This window comes from Rhinolophus ferrumequinum, chromosome X, assembly GCF_004115265.2.
Source record: "Rhinolophus ferrumequinum isolate MPI-CBG mRhiFer1 chromosome X, mRhiFer1_v1.p, whole genome shotgun sequence".
In the NCBI taxonomy this organism is placed as follows: domain Eukaryota; kingdom Metazoa; phylum Chordata; class Mammalia; order Chiroptera; family Rhinolophidae; genus Rhinolophus; species Rhinolophus ferrumequinum.
This window is the reverse complement of record NC_046284.1, coordinates 81020732-81038651: the sequence shown is the minus strand read 5'-3', so window position 1 is coordinate 81038651 and position 17920 is coordinate 81020732. Positions and strand designations below refer to the sequence as shown.

The window sequence follows — 17920 nt, the reverse complement described above, 5'->3', positions numbered from 1 at the left end:
CCACCCTTCAAAGCAATTTTGGAACTCTTTTTCTGGAATGGCCATCAGAGCTGTCATCATATTTCCCTTGATATCCTGAATGTCATCAAAATGTCTTCCTTTAAATATTTCCTTTATCTTTGGGTAAAGAAAGAAGTCATTGGGGGCTAGATCAGGTGAGTCAGGGAGGGTGTTCCAATACTGTTATTTGTTTACTGTCTAAAAACTCCCTCACAGACAGTGCCGTGTGAGCTGGTGCATTGTCGTGATGCAAGAGCCATGAATTGTTGGCCAAAAGTTCAGGTCGTTTTCCCATAACCTTTTCATGCAGCCATTTCAGCACTTCCAAATAGTAAACTTGGTTAACTATTTGTCCAGTTGATACAAATTCATAACGAATAACCCCTCTGATATCAAAAAAAAGATTAGCAATGTTGTTTTCACTCTTGATTTGGACTGACAGAACTTGTTTGGTTGTGGAGAATTGGCTGACTTCCATTGTGCACTTTGACACTTTGTTTGAGGGTCATATTGGTACACCCATATTTCATCACCAACAATAACATGGCCCCAAACATCGTCTTGCCTCTCCAAAAGGTCTTGGTAAACTTTGACTCTCCTTTGCTTTTGTTCATCAGTGAGCTCCTTTAGGACTATTTTTTGCACACAGCTTTCTCATGCCAAGGTTTTCAGTTAAGATTTTCCTGTTTCTCTATTGATGTTTACTTGGTCTGCAATGCTTCTTACAGTCAGCCGACGATTTTAATGCACAATTCGACAAATTTTTGCAATGTTTTCATCAGTTCTGCTTTTTACTGGCTGCCCTGACCCCTCTTCATCAGTGATGCATTCTCTCCCCTCAGAAAAACGTTTAATCCATTTGTACACTGCTGTTTACTTCATGGCACTATCCCCATAACCTTGGATTAACATGTCCCTGATTTCACTCCCACTCTTGCCAAGTTTAACAAGAAATTTAATGTTTGTTCGTTGCTCTAATTCAAGCTCAGACATTCTCGCAACGGCACACAAAAACATGTAACATCAATAATGAACGCCTCTCAGCAAGACACCACCACACATCGACACGAACTCAGCTGTGAGACACTGATATACCAGGGTTATGAAACCTTACTGAGCTGTTTGTACAGCACTGCCAATGTAAGCACACGGTGGCAAGTTTGCGAACATAATTGTCAGACCTCGTACATTTAATCCTCAGAACAACTTTATTAAGTAGTTGTTTGTCTCCTCTCCCCCACCACTGCCTTTGGGCCCAGGCAGGTCTTCTAGAAAACGCTCCAAGCAAAAGATGATTCAGATATTTCTGGGGTAAATAGCCTGGCCTCCCCAGAAAGAAAAGGTGAGGCAGACATTGCCCAGGGCAGGACATGGCCACCGCTATCTAGGTTTATTGCATCTGTGCTCTGACATAATTCAATCAACAACTAATGAGTCTCATACACACAGAGTCCCATGCTTAGCTATGGTGAGTGGTAGAGTAGAAATCACACAGAGTGACCATTTACCGAGCATCTTCTATGTGCCATGCTCTAGGGTTGATGCTGAAGATGTGATGGGCAAAAAGACCACACACCTACCTTCTTGTTTAAATAATCATAACTAACATTTATGAAGTGCTTGCTATGAACTAGACACTATTATAAGCATTCTACATGCTTTAGCTCTTTAATCTTCACAACACTATTACTGACTTCTTTTTACAGTTCAGGAAACGGCAGCACAAAGAAGTTAAGAGACTTGCCCAAGGTCACAGAGCCAGGAGCTGGGACTCAAGCCTAGGCAGTCTGAATCCAGAACTTCTGAATCACTGAATCACTCCAACAACTTGGAGAGGTGGATATTAAGCCTGTTTTACAGCTGAGGAAAGAGAGACTCAGAACTGAACACATATTTATTTTGCACCCTTTATGTGACAGAAACTATATTAGGTGATTTATGTATAGTATTTCTCCAACCTGAAAGACATAGTTCCCAGGAATACAAGGGTCCAAACTCTGGAGGAGTAAGGTATGCAGAGAGTGGTTTGCCTGCTTGCCAGCTAAACCCAACAGCCCCTTAGAAAGGATCAAGAGTGGCTGGGTGGGTGAAGGTGGGGTGTAATTCTGTCTCATCCAGGTTCCTAGATCTCTAGATGAGTGAGTAAAACTGCTGGTGGAAAGGAGAAGGGAGGAGAACAGGAGGCTGGGTTTTCTCCCCCTCTTTCTCTTCTTCCATCCACACTCTCTACATCCTATACACAACATTTAACATCCACGAATTGGTAGTTACAAAATAGTCATGGGGATGTAAAGTACAGCATAGGGAATATAGTCAATAATATGGTAATAACTATGTGTAGTGCCTGGTGGGTACTAGACTTATTGGGCGATCACTTCATAAATTATATAAATGTCAAACCACTATGCTGTACACCTGAAACTAATATAAAATAATAGTGAATGTCAATTATAATTGGAAAATACAAAAATATATAAAATAAAGTGAGAATAATTACAGCCAAAAACCACAACAGAACCATCCTACATCTTCCTGGATCCTCTAATCAACTACCTCTCCTCCAGCTAGCTCTGACCCTAGACCTCCTCCAGCATTAGCTTAGTGGAAACTTGGTCAGCTGGACCCTGAGATGTCTGGGTCCTACAGTCCACAGCTGTCTTATCTCCACCCACCTTATGGCTCCTCAGGCCATAATCCTTGGGCTGAAATCATCTTGGTCCACAACTGTCCCATTATCTATGGGAAATGGTATACTCCAGTTTTTTGAAGAAAAAAAATATATATATAAATATATATAAATATATATATATATATATATATATATATATATATATATATATATACACACACACACACACATACAGGTTTTGTTTGATTTTCCTTTGCCTCTGCTCTTTCTTAAATTTTCATGGTGAACATTACACCAACAGGCTGTCACTAAGAAGACTGAGTATCATCTCCCTCTCTCTGGGTAGAACAACAAGTGTTCATATGTCCCAAGAAGGCAATTCAGGAGACAGGACACCCAGACTTCTCCAACCCAGTCAGGTATAGATTTATTAGAAGAGGCTTGAGAAAGGGGACGGGCAAAACTCACCAATGACATGGCACTGTTGTGTACCCAGCACCTGTCCCCTGAGAAACGATTCCAGGAATCATCACCTTATTTTACCCAAGCACTATCAGACAGGAAGAAATTTAACACACTTCACTGAAGTCACCAAAATGAAACATTTTAGGCTAAGCACTGAACAGTTGCAAACTAGAAATGTCAAATTTCAAACAAGAAGCATTCCAAATAAGGTCTGGATGAGAAAAAGTTCCCTGTCAAAAATCTGATTAAATGGTCTTTACCCAATCCTCATTCTTTCTCTGTCTTCATCTCTCTTTTTGTCTGTCTTTCTCTCATTCTTTTTCTACTTTTCTGACACTAGCCTCTTGTTATCCTATAGCTACTTCATCCAGCCACTCATTTATTTCAGCTTTCAGGTTGGGGTGGGGATGGATGGGGGGCATGTCCTTTGCTCTCCTTCTATACCCACTTTATCACCACCACCTTTAAGCCCACGAGAGCAAACCCCACTTACAGCCCCTCCTCCGTTGCAGCCCGCTGCTGCCACTGCTGTGTGGAATCCAGATCTTCTGCAACCTCGTTTGGGTGAGCTCTCCCATCTGTCGAGACATCTTAGGTGTCACAGCTAATGACACTACTGTCCAAAAGGTACCGGACCTCACTTCCCGTCTTGCTGTCTCTTTTGTTGCTGTGGCCACAGCCGCAGGTGGACAGAGTTGGGACAGTGAGGTGCACTGGGCTTCTTCGCCCTCTGGCAGCTTGTCTCTAGCCTCCTCTCCTCTTTCCTAGCCCTTGCCTGCCTCTGCTCCTGTATGTACCAGTGGGGGCTTGGGTACAGAGAGGGAGAGGTTGGACAGAGGTCAGTAGAGGCCTCTGAACTCCAAGAGCTGTGTACATAGGAGATAAGTTCCTTCCAGCAAGGAAGGCAGCCAGCAAGACAGCCCAGGTCTGGCCAGTCACTTCCCTCCAATGAAGACAGGACTAGTAGAGTATGCAAATAAAAGACCAAAGATCATGTGCTTATATCCTGTGTGGGATAGGGAGGCAAAGGTGATGAAGGCAGGTCCCAGCAACTTTCACAGCTTTGAAATAAAATAACGGGCCCAAGTAGAATGTCAAATTTCAACAGGGAAACGGAGATCTACATCAGAAATGCAAGCTTCCCAAGTACGAACACACAAAGTCCCTATTGAAAAATGCAATGTTTTGATCCAGCAATCAAAGGCCCAAACTGGAAGTGGAAGGCTCACTGCCTCATTGCCCCACACTCCCCCCAAAAATGGCATCGCAACCCTGTCTTTCCGTGAATTCTGCTGCTGTTCCTATTGCAGGTCCTCTCTCTCCTAAAATGTGCTGCCGGGGCACTCTTGGAGAGATGGGCACTAACTGATCATCTTTATGCTCTCTCCAGCCAAGGCTAAATAAATCAGAGTAAACCTGATACCTCTGGGAAGAGAAATGAATGCAGCCATTGCTGCGGGAGAGATGGTAAGCACTGCCCACATGGCTTCCAGCTGCAATCAAGTGCCCTAGGGAGAAAGGCATCGTGATTTGATCCAGAACCTGGCTAAAGACTCTCATGCCAAGCAAAGGGGATGGAGGTTTGAGTGGAGACTGCGGCAGGTGGAGTGTGGGAAGCAGGGAGCAATGGCCTCAAAGTAGGACATCCCACCCAGTTGTCTCCACTTTACCCTCCCTCGCCCCCTGGTTGTGTTGAGGCTTTCATGTGTAGAACTCATCTAATGGCACAGCTCAGCTGGAAGATATCCAAGTGTGCTCTTACATTCTTTTGCAACTTTCCCACCCCCTGATGAACCTCCAGTGATTGGCTACGAGGAAGCTCAACTTTCTTCCACTGAGCTGGGCTGCATGGGGGCAATCTCTTATGGATAGAAATCTCCACTCCCTGCCCACCAATGCTTTCAGCTCCACTTTGCCTTTTTAGAAGTTCCCTAAAATACATTCTCAGTGGCCTAGTCTACACAAGGGTTAGATTCCTTCCAGTTGTTGTGTATAAATCATACCCAACTTTCAATACATTTCAGAGACTGCCCATGTAAATGAATCTAGTGAGGCTGTGGATCACAGTGGTTAAGAACAATGGGCTCTTGGAGCCATACTACCTGAGTGGAATCCCACCTCTGCCCCTTGTTATGAGACCCTGTGCAGAAGACCTAACTTCTTAGAGCCTCATTTTTTTCATCTGTTAAGAGTACCTACCACTTTAGTGTTGTTGAAGATTCAACATGTTAATACATATAAAACAACCTGGGAAATACTCGACATATATCACCTAACACTGTGATTCCCTCTGTGAAGTAAATGATCAGTCAACTTTTTGGCTAATCTGCAACTTCTAATGTAATGTTGAGCACACAGGAAATACTCAATAAAGGAAACTTACAACATTATTACAAAGGGTTGACATTTATAATAAAATAAAGAGTTCTTGCCAATCAACTAGAAAGATGAAATCATTTTTGCATTTTGGGTGTGGTGAAACAGAAGTCCGCTAGAAATCATTTCATCCAACCCTCTCAGGTGAGAAAATGGAGGCCTACAGAGGGGAAGTATTTTCCTAAGGTTCTGCAGCAAATAAGTCAGCAAATCATGAGTAGATATTGGGGACCTGATTTCTCCCAGTCCATGGTTTGTCTTTCGTAAATTGATCTATCTAGTTTGATTTAAGAATGTGGTTTTCCAGATTAGCTCAGAATCTTTAGAGTCTCAGAACTAGACTTTGAAAGATATATAACTATCTTAATCCTAATAAGTCTCTTAATAAGTATCACTGTGCTAATACTAGTAGTCTTAATAACTCTTTACATGTATGTTTCCTATGGCCCACAGAGCAACAACATATTTCTTATTCTTACAAACATTCTCACAAGCCTCACAGGGAAACTGAGGTCTAGGGAGGGGAAGTGGCTTATCCAAGGTAATTGAGCCAGTCACATGAACCCTCTTCTATGTTTACAATTTTGTCCTCATGATCCTGCCAAGAGGCGGAAAGATAATTTTAGCAGCAGGATATCTGAGATAGGAGGTTACCGGGCTTTTGGCAAGGTCTGAAAGGGTAAACCTAGGGTCCAGGCTTGAAAACCCAACTTAAGACTGCTTGGAACTAGCTTTTTTTTTTTTTTTTTTACTGTTACCAATTCTGGTCCCAGAGCAGGAGAACTAAACAAGCTTTATGGAAATGCCTCAGCCTGGCTCTTGTCAATCAACCTCCAGCATGCCTCTCCAGCCATACCTCTCTTTAGACCCCAATGCTTTGACTGCACCAGCTGACTCACAGGGCCCCAAAACATGCCATGTACCTTTTTCCCCCCTGGGCCTTTGCTCAGCCTAGAATGACTTACCTTCACTTTCATTCTCAACGAAATACGACTCCCTCTTCAATGTCTGGTTCAATGTTCACCTCCTTTGGGAAGGCTTCCCTGTATTCTTGGGACAGGCTTTGTCTTTGGTTCTCATATTACCTATATGCTTCCGTCTATCTGAGCAAGTATCCATCCATGTTTTACTGATCTACATCCCCATTGTGAGCTCCTTGAAAATGGGGACTGGATGTCAGTTATCTGTGGTCTGTTTCCAGTTTCTAGTGAAGGCCCTGGCACAGAGGAGACACTTGAGTGTTTGTACAATCTATATCGCATTGCCCTAGATGAGGTGAACACATGGACAAATAATCCCCATTCAACAAGATAAATGTTATACAGAGAGCTACGCAGGGCACTGGGTAGGGAAACTAACTTGGTCTGAAGATAGAGGTGTTATCTAGAAAGTTTCTCAACCTCGAATGGGGCAGAACAGAATAAACAAAAGAATAAAGTCTTCCCTGAAAAGGTCCAACTAACTGGTTAAAGGAAAAGGGTTCACTCATTATCAGAGACTCACTTAAGACCAAGAACTAAGCCACAAATTACATAATGGGTTTAACTCTGGGAAAGAAAAGCATACAGTGTGAGTTCCTGAGGCCCACATGTCCTGACCATCCTCCCAAAGTACGGGGTATATGAGAGAATCCCATTAAAAGCACTATCAAGACAGGACTGAGTAAGAAATCACCAATGGGGTCTCCCTATCAGTAATTCTTGGGGTGCATGGTGTGAATGCATTTGTAGGGGGTTAGGGTGCAGAGGAGAGATTGGCCACATGCTTACAGGTCAAGTGCCTATATACAAGTATCAGGTCTCTTGTGGCAGCAGCCTAGGATCCACTTCCTTCTTAGCTATTGCCTTGGCCCACTATCCCCTCACTATTTTCAGCCTCATGCCTGGGGCCCAAGGCTCAGTGCATCCTAGTCCTAGGTGTGGCTCTTCACAAACCATAGTCACTCAGGGGGAATAGCAGCTGGAGGTTTGTGGGTGGTATTGGAGGCTACAGAAAAAGCAGGATCACTAATCTCAGACAGAGCATAGAAGTCCTGAAATATCTCCAAAGAGCTTTGGTTCCTGTCCTCCCACTTCTCTTCACCTTGAGACAACCCTCTGAGGGAAGTAGGCTCAAGACTTCAATTTCCATTTTAGTGAGGAGGCTATTGAAGCCCATTGTATATTGAAGAAGCTAAACAGCTTGTTCAATGTGCCATAGCAAATCAGCCCTATCCTATACACCAGGGGAGGTAAGAAATATATCTATCATCCAGTTCATTCAAACTGAAGCAGTCCAAGTTAAAGACTTCTAAAGGTACTAGGGAACTGCCCTTTGGGCCAGTGTCTGATAAAGACAGGACAGAATGGATGATAGATAGGTAGATAATTAAATATAGATATCATCTTTTCCCCAAACTGTCCCATACCCTTTAATGCACACTTCAAGTGACTACCTATGCCAAAAAAAAACAAAACAAACAAACAGACAAACAAACCTTTCCAGACGGCCTAAAGAATGGATTTGGATTTGTGTAACTATCTATTTTTCCTTCTGTCTCACCTACCTGCTCTCCTAAAGGTTTTTTCTTCCATTGCTAAGTATCCGACACAGGGCTCTCTTGCATTTAGACTCCCAAAGCAGGTCCAGTGGGTGGCGTCAAAGAGGAAGCCTGGAGCAGTTAGTTGGTTCCCTGGGAAGGCTGGGGAAGTACCCTTGGTAAGAGGGGGGTGTGTATGCTCTGTTGAAATATCAGCTGTTATAGTTTCCAAAGAAGTTCCTGAGCCACTCGGAGCCTTTTCTCTTCAGGCCAACCATGTGTTCACCTTGCCCCAAAGGTCAGAACTAATATTAACAAGCCACTGCAGAGTGGGGAAATTAAAACCAGCAATTGAGATAGGTAAGATCGGTATTTGCGGCGGGAGGTGGGGTGCTGAGTTTCAGACTGGTCTTCAGTGTAAGTGGGCACGATCCCTAACTGGAAAGCAATTTGGCAATATGAAGCAAGAGGAATGAAAATGTTCATTTCCTTTGCCCTAGTTATTACACTCCTGGAACTCAATCCTGAACCAATAACCACCAAAGCATGAAAAAGCTCAAAACACCAAATTTTTTATTTTAATTGCAGAGGTACTTTCTTATGGCAACAACTGGAAGATAAACTTTAAGTCCTCCAGGAGGAAAAGCAGCTCATTGTGTGTTTACTGCAGACATTGAGGATCATGAATCTAAGGCTATGGAATTCTGGGGGAAAAATAATCATGCTGCAATTCTGGGTGAGGAACTATAACTAAGTTATGCCTTTCCCTGTACAGTGGACATGTCTATTATTTCTATTTTTGTATTCTCAAAAACAAGTCATTAACCTGTTGATGCTATTGCTATTGTCCTTAGTTTGTTCAACATTCAACAAATATTTATCGACTCCTCTAATATACGTTGTCCCCTATATTAGGGGATAGGACTAACAAGATGAATCAGGCATAGTCATTGTTCTCAAGTTGCTGACAGTCTAGTGACAGAAATAGAAATCAGTGATAGCTGTGCAATGTGGTAAGTGCTGTGACGGAATGGACCATGGGATGCAGAAGGTGCCCAGAGGAAAATATCTACCTGGGAAGGTGCGTGATTAGAAAAAAAACTTACTCCAGAAACTATTCCCTGAGCTTATTAAGAGTTTGACTTCTGGCTCTACCATTTCTGTGAGACTGGGTTGAAGTCACTCAACTTCTCTTACTTAGCCTTTCTACCCCTTACAGAGTTGTTCTGAGAATGAAACAAGATAATGTATATGGAAGAGCCACAGGCTACATTGGGTAAGTGCTGTCTTGGAGCTTGGGAAGCCGACTTAAATTCTCTGGGCCTTGATTTTACTCACCTGAGAAATGGAGCCAAGAGAAAGTATCTGTCAGGCCATTTCCTTTAGGATGTTATAAGGCCCGAGACGATTAATGGCTACAGGGCGGGTTTGAGACAGTCTCCATTTCTCCCACCACCCCGCCCAATAAAGCCCAAAGACCTCTCCTAAGTCTTATTCTCCTAGTCTTATTTTACTAGAGCACTTGCTACTGCTCCCTCCTCTAGCCGTGAAGTTCCCTTCGAGCGCCCCCTGTCCCAAGCAAGCAGTTACGTCAGCTACTCCCCAGGGCGCAAGCGCCGCAGCCATCTGCGCATCGCGCGGTGGTCCGTCGCGATGAGGGCGGGGCTTCAGTAGCTGCGCGGTTCCACTCCAGGTTTCTTTACTTAAAAGTGGCGAAATTCCATTTGTAAGTAGTCGGATGCACCAAAGGGACTTTTTATGTGGAGCAGAAACGCAGTCAGACTAAGATGCGTGGGCCAGTGAGCGGCGGGAGCACCAGGAGCCCAACTGCCGGACCTCCCCCCGCCCCAGCATTCATTCCTCCTAGGCGTCTGCACCGCCCCCTTCAGCTTCCGCCACTTTCGCCAATGGGAACTGAGGAGCTCGAAGCCCCGCCCCACGTGCGTCCGACTCTGTCGTGGCACGCACGAAAACGCCTGCACAAAAGCGCGCGGATGGCGGGGCCTGGCCGAGTTGGGAGTGTGCCGCAGTTTTGTTGTCCCTAGGTTCGGCGCGGGCTGGGAGGCGTTGCGGTGTGCAGTCAAGATGTTGCGCGTGGTGAGCTGGAACATTAATGGGATCCGAAGCCCCCGGCAAGGGGTGGTATACGAGGAGCCCAACAACCGTACCACCATGGCCATGGGGCGCATTTTGGACAACCTGGATGCTGACATCGTCTGTTTTCAAGAGACCAAAGTGACCAGTGAGCGCTCAGGAATCCAGGACTCCTACCATACTTTCCGCTGACATTTTCCTCCTGCTCCATCTCATCTCACTTTCCGATCTTTTGAGTCTTCCCCTTAGTCCCGGTTCAGAATCTTGATACTCTCCCTTAAGCCCCTATTTCTCATTTCGGCTAGATCTCCTGATTCCCACTTCATTTCCTGTTCTTAGCAGAACCTTAAGTCCCTCTCCCTTGCAACTTCAATTCTCACTGTGATCCTCTAATTCCAACTCTTTCTCCCGCCCCTGATCAGTCCCCCTAATTTCCTCCCTCCACACACGGTCCATCTCCCACTCCCAAGTCAGACTCCCCAGTTCCTCCTTCCTGCCCCCGGCTCAGATCCTTTAATTCCCACCCCATATTTGCTCCCAGGTCAGAGTCTCTAACTTCCTTTTACATCTTCATATCAGATCCCTGGTTCCCCCTATCTCTACCCCAATCTCTTCTCCCCAGCTCAGAGCCTCTCATCATTCCTACCTCATGTCCCACTACAAGCTTAGACCTTCTAATTACCTCTCCTTCCCACCCATCTCCCACCCCTACCGCACTCCCCTTATTCCTTCTCTCCCCCCAGGCATCCCCCTTCTGAGATCCACTTATTACTTTTCCTTCCATCTCCATCCAGTTCAGATCCTCTAATTCACCTATCTCCAGCTCAGATTCCCAGTTCCCCCTCCCATATCCCCATTTCCCACCCCCAGCTCCCTCCTGTCATCTAGTCTCCTCCCACTTAATTCGCCATCTCCTGTTCCATAGTTTGTCCCTCCTTCTGATTCTGATATCAATTCTCTCTCTAGTCCCGACCTTTCTAGCTCCTCCTCTAATCATAGATACTTCATTTACTTTCCCACCTCTGACTCTGATGTGTACAAGGAATTAGTCTACAACTGTAATTCCAGACCTTTGTGTGTCCTGGGTCTTAGTTTTATCTCTGACATAATCTCGCATCTTTTTTCCCAGGGGATGCGCTGACAGAACCCTTGGCTATCATTGAGGGCTATAACTCCTATTTCAGCTTCAGCCGCAACCGTAGTGGCTATTCTGGTAAATGGGGCTTTCTGGGGACTTTAAATTAGTGATGGAGGCAGGTAGGGGGAAAGGGTTTCCAGTATTTGATGAGAAGGTAATAAGAAATTTAAGCTTTTAGTCCACAGAGCTAAAGCCATGTAATATTATTTGAAGGATAAAATTATCCTATTGGACCTCAGAAGCACAATAGTGTGGTAGTTTATTGTATGAGCTCTGGAGCCAGACTGCCTGGGTTTGAATCCTAGCTCACTTCCTAGCTGTGTGCCCTCTGGCTAGTTACTAACCTCTTTATGCCTCAGGTTCCTCCACTGGAAAATGGGAATATGTAATGCCTACCTCCTATGGCTGTTTCAAGGGTTATACGAATTAGTACATGTGGGAATGATAATAGCTAACCCCTTTTGAACACATCATGTATCCATGTACAACACTTAGAATTTTAGCTGTTATGACTCTGTGGCTTTGGTAAATGAAGGAATTGAGACTCCAGGGTTTGAGTACAGTTGTCCCAGGCTCTAGAGAGCCATCAATGGCCTTTGAGTTGGGAGAGTTGTCAATACAGCCACACTTGATGAAGATAACTCAGGTGAACTGTGTGGGGGCAACAGGCTGTGCAACAGGGTGTTGGCTACCAGGCCTCCTCAAAGTATCCTGTCTGTCTCCAGGTGTAGCCACCTTCTGTAAAGACAGTGCTACCCCAGTGGCTGCTGAAGAAGGCCTGAGTGGCCTGCTTGCCACTCAGAATGGCGACGTGGGTTGCTATGGAAACATGGATGAGTTCACTCAAGAGGAGCTTCGGTCTCTGGATAGTGAGGGTCGGGCCCTCCTCACACAGCACAAGATCCGGTAATAGCCCACCTCCCCTTGTCACTGACCACTGCTGGTTCTGCTCTGTGAGTGTGGGGATTCTGAGGCTAGCCATGCTTTCACCATGGAAAACTTCCCAAACTTGACTTTCCTGAACTCTAGTCCTAGCTGGGCTACTCACTATGTAACCCTGGGCAAATCATGTTCCCCTTTGAGCCTTGAGTTTCCTATCTCTACAGTGGGGGTCGGGGGGATGACCAGGAAGTCCAGTTCTTATTACCCCAGGCATCCCAAAAGCACCTTAGCCAATGCTGAACTTATTACCCCAAGTTGCTCCCTTTCTGCTGTCTTGTCTTTGTGAATGACAGTACCATCACCTGGTTTACTTGGGTGTCATGCTACATCCATAGTTAGTCTCCAAGTCTTGTGTATGCCAGCTCGTTCACATCTCTCTTTCCTTCCTTTGCGCTCATTCCACAGACAACCATTGAGTAGAAGCCATGCGGTGTGGTGAGGGGAGGCTTGAAAATGACTCCTTTTTTTTGGGGGGGGTTATCTTCTCCTCAGCACATGGGAAGGAAAGGAGAAGACCTTGACCCTAATCAACGTGTACTGCCCCCACGCGGACCCTGGGAAGCCTGAGCGGCTGGCCTTTAAGATGCGCTTCTATCGCTTGTTGCAGATCCGAGCAGAAGCCCTCCTGGCGGCTGGCAGGTACTGCAAGCCTGGGCTGCAAGTCTTCCTTGAGTTTGTCCTGGGTGCCCAGCCCTATGTCCAGCTCCATTGGAAGGGATATTGGATATTTGTCTTTTGAGTTTCTTCACAGCCTAGTTGCAGACACCAGTATGCTTACCTGAATAGGCCCCGCTCTTTAAGAGCTGTGAGGAACAGGTAAAGTGACACAAATATGGGTTTTGTACTCAGGTACCTCTGAGCACCTATCCTGGCTTCTCTTACTGAGAGCTCTGAGGCTAGTCCTCCCTAGTTTTCTGTTTTGTCAAATGAATGTTTGAATCCCTACCTGACAGAATAGTTTTAAGGTTGAAACTAAAGGAGATGAAGAAGATAAAGTGCCTGGGAGCAAATAAAAAGTGTTAATCATAGGGAGGGACAGGCAAGTGAGGGTGGCTTAGAGTAATCAAGGGATACTTCCTAGAGGAAGTGTTACCTGAGCTCAACTTTGAAGGACCAGAAAGATGCCATTAGGTAGAGATCAGTGAGACAGTCATGTCAAACTGGGAACGATGTCACCTTTGGAGGTCAGAATTGGGTTGGTCAGGCATAAAACACAGCAAGGTTATAGTAAGATTGGTGAGGTAGGCTGCTATGAGTTGCTGTTAGCTCTCACCTTGGCCTCAGTGTGGGAGGTGGCCTATCTGAGCTTTTGGCTCAGGAGAAAGTAGATGGGCTAAGACTCCTGCTTCCCTCTCTTGAATATCCAGTTGACAATCCCATTTTGTGTTTTTCAGCCATGTGATCATTCTGGGTGACCTGAACACAGCCCACCGCCCCATTGACCACTGGGATGCAGTCAACCTGGTAAGGCTCCCTCAAGGCCCCTGGCCTCACTCCTGTGGTTCTGTCCAGCCAGCAAACCAGTCTTGTTTTTTTGGCCTAGGGGCAGCTTCTTTCATGGAAAAGCAGAAATACTAATACTATTCTCAAAGCACTGAGGATTGTTCGTTCATTACGTAGACATTACTGACCCTACCCTTGGCTTGGCCCTGAACCACATGATGGGGACTAAGTTACCACTTAGTTCCAGCTCTTGGCCCCTCAGAGCTCTCAGCGTAGTTGTAGGCTGTGGACACATGACCTGTCAGTTATAGAATGGTGTCTTCAGGGCTGAGGCAGAGATGGCAACCCAGGAGGCTAGGGAGCCCAGATGGGATTCCTGGGCAGCCTGGACATCAGGGAAGGCATCTGAAAATGTTCGCATCTTAAAAGATGATGGAACAGAGCTTTGGGGTGAGGGAAGCAAAGCATTCTAGCACAAGAAGAGGCTGCAAGGTGAGAATTTGCCTGGTGTGCATGGGGATTTGCAAGTTCCATTCTTGTTAGGGGGTGACATGGGAAGGGAGGTGAGTGGCAGGATACGGGGCTCCTTTGGAGGTGAGATTTCAAGGGCCTTGCACTCCACATTGCCTTGATTATTTCCCTAATACATTATCTCTCCTGCTCATGAACCTTCAGTACCTCCCTGTTACCTGTGATGCAGAGAAAATATTCAAGGCTCTTTCTTGTCTGTGCCCAGTCTCCATTTTCATCTTCAGTACCCCTGCACACACTGTCCGTTCAAGCCAGGTCATTTTCTCTCCATTAAAAAGTTATTCTGATTTTGGCTTTTCTCACTATACCCCAAATTGGTGGGCATCCCCTCCCTTCTGTCTTTTTCTGAGTCCCTCTAGGCCAATGGTTCTCAGCTCCTGAGAGTACATTAGAACAAGGAGCTTTTACAAAAATATCAATACCTTGACCAATTAAATCAGATAGTGCTAAGTATGGGGGCCGGAGAGCAGTATGTTTTAAAAGCTCCCAGGCTGATTTTATTGTACAGTCAGGTTTGAAAGCCGCTGTCCTAGAATATACAAGCCAGTTCTCATCTTGCCTTGCCTCATGAGTGGGAGTGATCAGTAACTTATGTTGGCATAGTTCAACTCAACACTGGGCTTGGCTCAAAGAAGGGGCAGTAGGAAGATTCCTTGATTAATTTGCAGAAGAGCCATGTAAATATACACGTGGCCCCCAGTGGGGAAAATGAACAGAAATAATGGTGGTGGTAGTGTTGTGGTGTGGTAGGGGGTGTACACTACAAAGTAATAAGCCTTCAGACCCTCCCTACCTTACTTCTCATCAGACATTTACTCAGTCTGTTCTTTCTGCTTCGTGTGATAGTGTCATATACCTTTATGCGTTGTCGCCTTTGTTTAGAAGTATCCTAGATCTAAATGCACCTCCTATCTTCTTTCTTCCAGGATAAAAGAACTAATAGTACCAGGTAACATGACAAACACTGTCTTTCCAAAATAGCAGAATATGTCCACTTCCCAGAAGACTGGCTCTTCTAGTCATCTCATCTCCCAAAATGGCACCATCATCCCCTTGGTTGCTCTAATCAGAAGCCTGGGCATTGTGTTAGTTTTGTCCTCTTCCCACATTCAATTAGTCAGCAAGTACTGTAGAGTCTAGCTCCAAATCATCTCTTTATTTTTCTCTGTCTCTGGCACTACCCTAGTCTAAAGTGACCATCATCTCTTACTTGCATGAACTAAAATAGCTATCTCCTGCTGTTATTTTGGCTCCCAGCCTTAGTCTCCCGTCAAGTTTTGGGGTATGCTGTCTCCTCCCTCAACAAGCCCATCACGGAGAATTTGTAACACCCTCTGCCTGGGTTACTCCTGCTCAGCCTTTACTTCTTAGCTCCATATCACTTTCTGAAAGGAAGCCTCATTGGTCCCCAGAACGAGATCAGGTTCCCACTTTGACCCTAGCATCATACCTGGCACATAATCAGTGTTCTTCGAACATTTGTTGCATTGAATGAGTGGGTGGATGGATTGGATGGATAGATGAACTGGGGAGCAGAGCCAGAGGAAGTATTCAGACATGGATCCCTGGAGCCCCTCAGCTCAGGAGTGAGGCATGGTCAGTAAGGGCCTTGATACAAGATAAGCCCAATAATGCCAGAGGGTTTAAATGAAAAGGCAGCAGTCTTCTTAACTGCTGGCCCCAGCCCTATTTTCTAGAGGTAACCATTTTAAACTTCCTATTTTCCATTCTTTTGGTGAGCAGTTCTGCGAATTGCTTTGATTAGGCAAACAACAAATCAGTAAGAATGGAAATTGAATCCCAGCTCTACCAGTTTTGGACTGTGTGACCTTGAGCAGTAGTCTTTGGAACACCAACATTATCTTGTCTGTAAAATGAAGCAGTTAGTCTAAGTCGCTTACAGTTCTAGGCATCTAGTTCGGTCTTCTTCTTCATTCCCTTTCTTCTTCCCCAGGAATACTTTGAAGAGGACCCAGGACGCAAATGGATGGATGGCTTGCTCAGTAACCTGGGTTGCCAGGCTGGGTCCCATGGGGGGCCCTTTATTGATAGCTACCGCTGCTTCCAGCCAAAGCAGGAGGGGGCCTTCACCTGCTGGTCGACAGTCACTGGCGCCCGCCATCTGAACTATGGCTCCCGGCTTGACTATGTGCTGGGGGACAGGACCCTGGTCATAGACACCTTTCAGGCCTCCTTCCTGCTGCCTGAGATGATGGGCTCTGACCACTGCCCTGTGGGTGCAGTCTTGAGCGTGTCCTCTGTGCCTGCAAAACAGTGCCCACCTCTTTGCACCCGCTTCCTCCCCGAGTTTGCAGGCACCCAGCTCAAGATCCTTCACTTCCTAGTTCATCTCAAACAAGATCCTGTATTCAAGCAGTCAGCACTGCCACTCAGCAATCAAACCCAGGTGCAAATGCGCCCAAACAAAGCCCGTGTGCACTCAACCAGGCCTCGGCCAACTTCCACCAAAGGCCAAAAACAGCTGATGAGCTACTTCCAGTCATCCTCCAGCCGTCTCCAAGCTTCTGCTAATTTGGAGCTTCCTAGCCTGGGCACCCTTGTGACCCCAAAAACCCCAGAAGACAAGGTGACGGCCAAAGTGGTGGAGGGGCAGTCCAAGGCTTCAGAGGCCAAGAATGAGAAGGAGGTACGGATCTCGTTCTGGAAGTCTGTGCTGGGGGGACCCTTGCCCATGCCCCTCTGCAGGGGCCACAAGGAGCCATGTGTGATGCGAACTGTGAAGAAGCCAGGACCCAACCTGGGCCGCCACTTTTACATGTGTGCTAGGCCCCAGGGTCCTCCCACTGATCCCTCTGCTCGCTGCAACTTCTTCCTCTGGAGCAGGCCCAGCTGAACCAACCCACATCTAGGGATGTCTGGCATGGTCAACCCTGTACATGATCTGAGACCAGCACTCCTAAACTGCCACCTCCTCCCCCAACTCTTCTTTCCCCTCCTTCCCCTCTTCCACCTTCCTCAAGGACCCTTCTGTTTCCTCTTTCTCTTCCTCTTCTGAGGCCTCTCTTCCTCTCTCTTCTTCCTGCCAAGCCCCTCCTCATTGGTAAGCTTCTTGTACCTTAATGCTGTGACGCAGTCCACCACCCCACTTCCCACCTTCCTGTAAGAACACAGGACCAAGTTGCTCCAGAAAGATTTAAATCCTTTCCTTTCTGGCTGGGAAATGTACCTGTGCCTAAATAAAGTCTGTCTTTGTTTTAGTGTACTGTGTCATGTGGACATTTTAGTATGATCCATAAAGTTGAGTCAGAGACGTTACCTTAATATTGGGTCTGCCGACTGCCTGTAGCCTGGTAATATAGCTCTCAGGGAGAGGGGAGGGAGGAGGAGTGGTGCTCACTATAAAGGGCCCTGCTGAGCTGAAGGGGTTCCCTGCACTGCTGAGGTTGGATCAGCAAGGGGGGCTGGGTGTGGTATGCCACAAAGCTCAGGTGGCCTGTGTAGTCATAAGCCAGTGCTTCCCAACTGGTGTGTCCAACTGCTGCCACAAATGGGTTGTAGGGTGGAAAAAAATGAGTGTTAGCCCTAAAGTTTTCAGATGGTCGAAAATTGCACGTGTCAGGAAAGAATGCCTCCTAGGCAAGTATTATTTCACCCAAGTGTGTCATGCAGATGTTTCCAGTGTGCTGTGACCTGGAAAGGTTGGGAGCATTGCCTTGAACAAGCTGCTTGCTATAAGTTACCTTGAAAAATGGGGCTGGTAAGTCGTGTTCTGTAAGGTGTGGGAAGGAAAGAGGATAATGAATTGAGGAAGACATTCATTCAT

General features: G+C 46.1%; 2 protein-coding genes across 6 annotated transcripts in view; one reads left to right on the top strand and one right to left on the bottom strand.

The window, feature by feature from the left end:
* The window catches only part of PFKFB1 (6-phosphofructo-2-kinase/fructose-2,6-biphosphatase 1), a 91769-nt gene extending 83610 nt beyond the window's left edge, over positions 1-8159 (bottom strand). For 2 of the 4 annotated variants that reach the window (XM_033102999.1, XM_033102982.1), the window contains exon 1: positions 3588-3954. In XM_033102999.1, the coding sequence (XP_032958890.1) occupies positions 3588-3684 (97 nt within the window). In that variant the 5' untranslated portion in view covers positions 3685-3954. Of the gene's footprint in view, positions 1-3587; positions 3961-8015 lie in introns of those variants that run through there. The other 2 variants (XM_033102989.1, XM_033102973.1) reach the window with 2 other exon arrangements.
* Positions 8160-9598: 1439 nt separating this feature from the next.
* Positions 9599-17337, top strand: APEX2 (apurinic/apyrimidinic endodeoxyribonuclease 2). Of its 2 annotated transcripts, none has more exons than XM_033102954.1 (6): positions 9599-10230; positions 11212-11295; positions 11946-12126; positions 12655-12801; positions 13557-13626; positions 16091-17337. In XM_033102954.1, exons 1-6 carry the CDS (start codon positions 10074-10076, stop codon positions 16988-16990), a joined length of 1539 nt encoding a protein of 512 aa, XP_032958845.1. In that variant the 5' UTR covers positions 9599-10073; the 3' UTR covers positions 16991-17337. The 2 variants fall into 2 exon arrangements, with proteins under 2 accessions (XP_032958845.1, XP_032958854.1); XM_033102963.1 differs by having other exon boundaries at positions 9607-10085.
* The last annotated feature ends 583 nt before the right edge of the window (positions 17338-17920 follow it).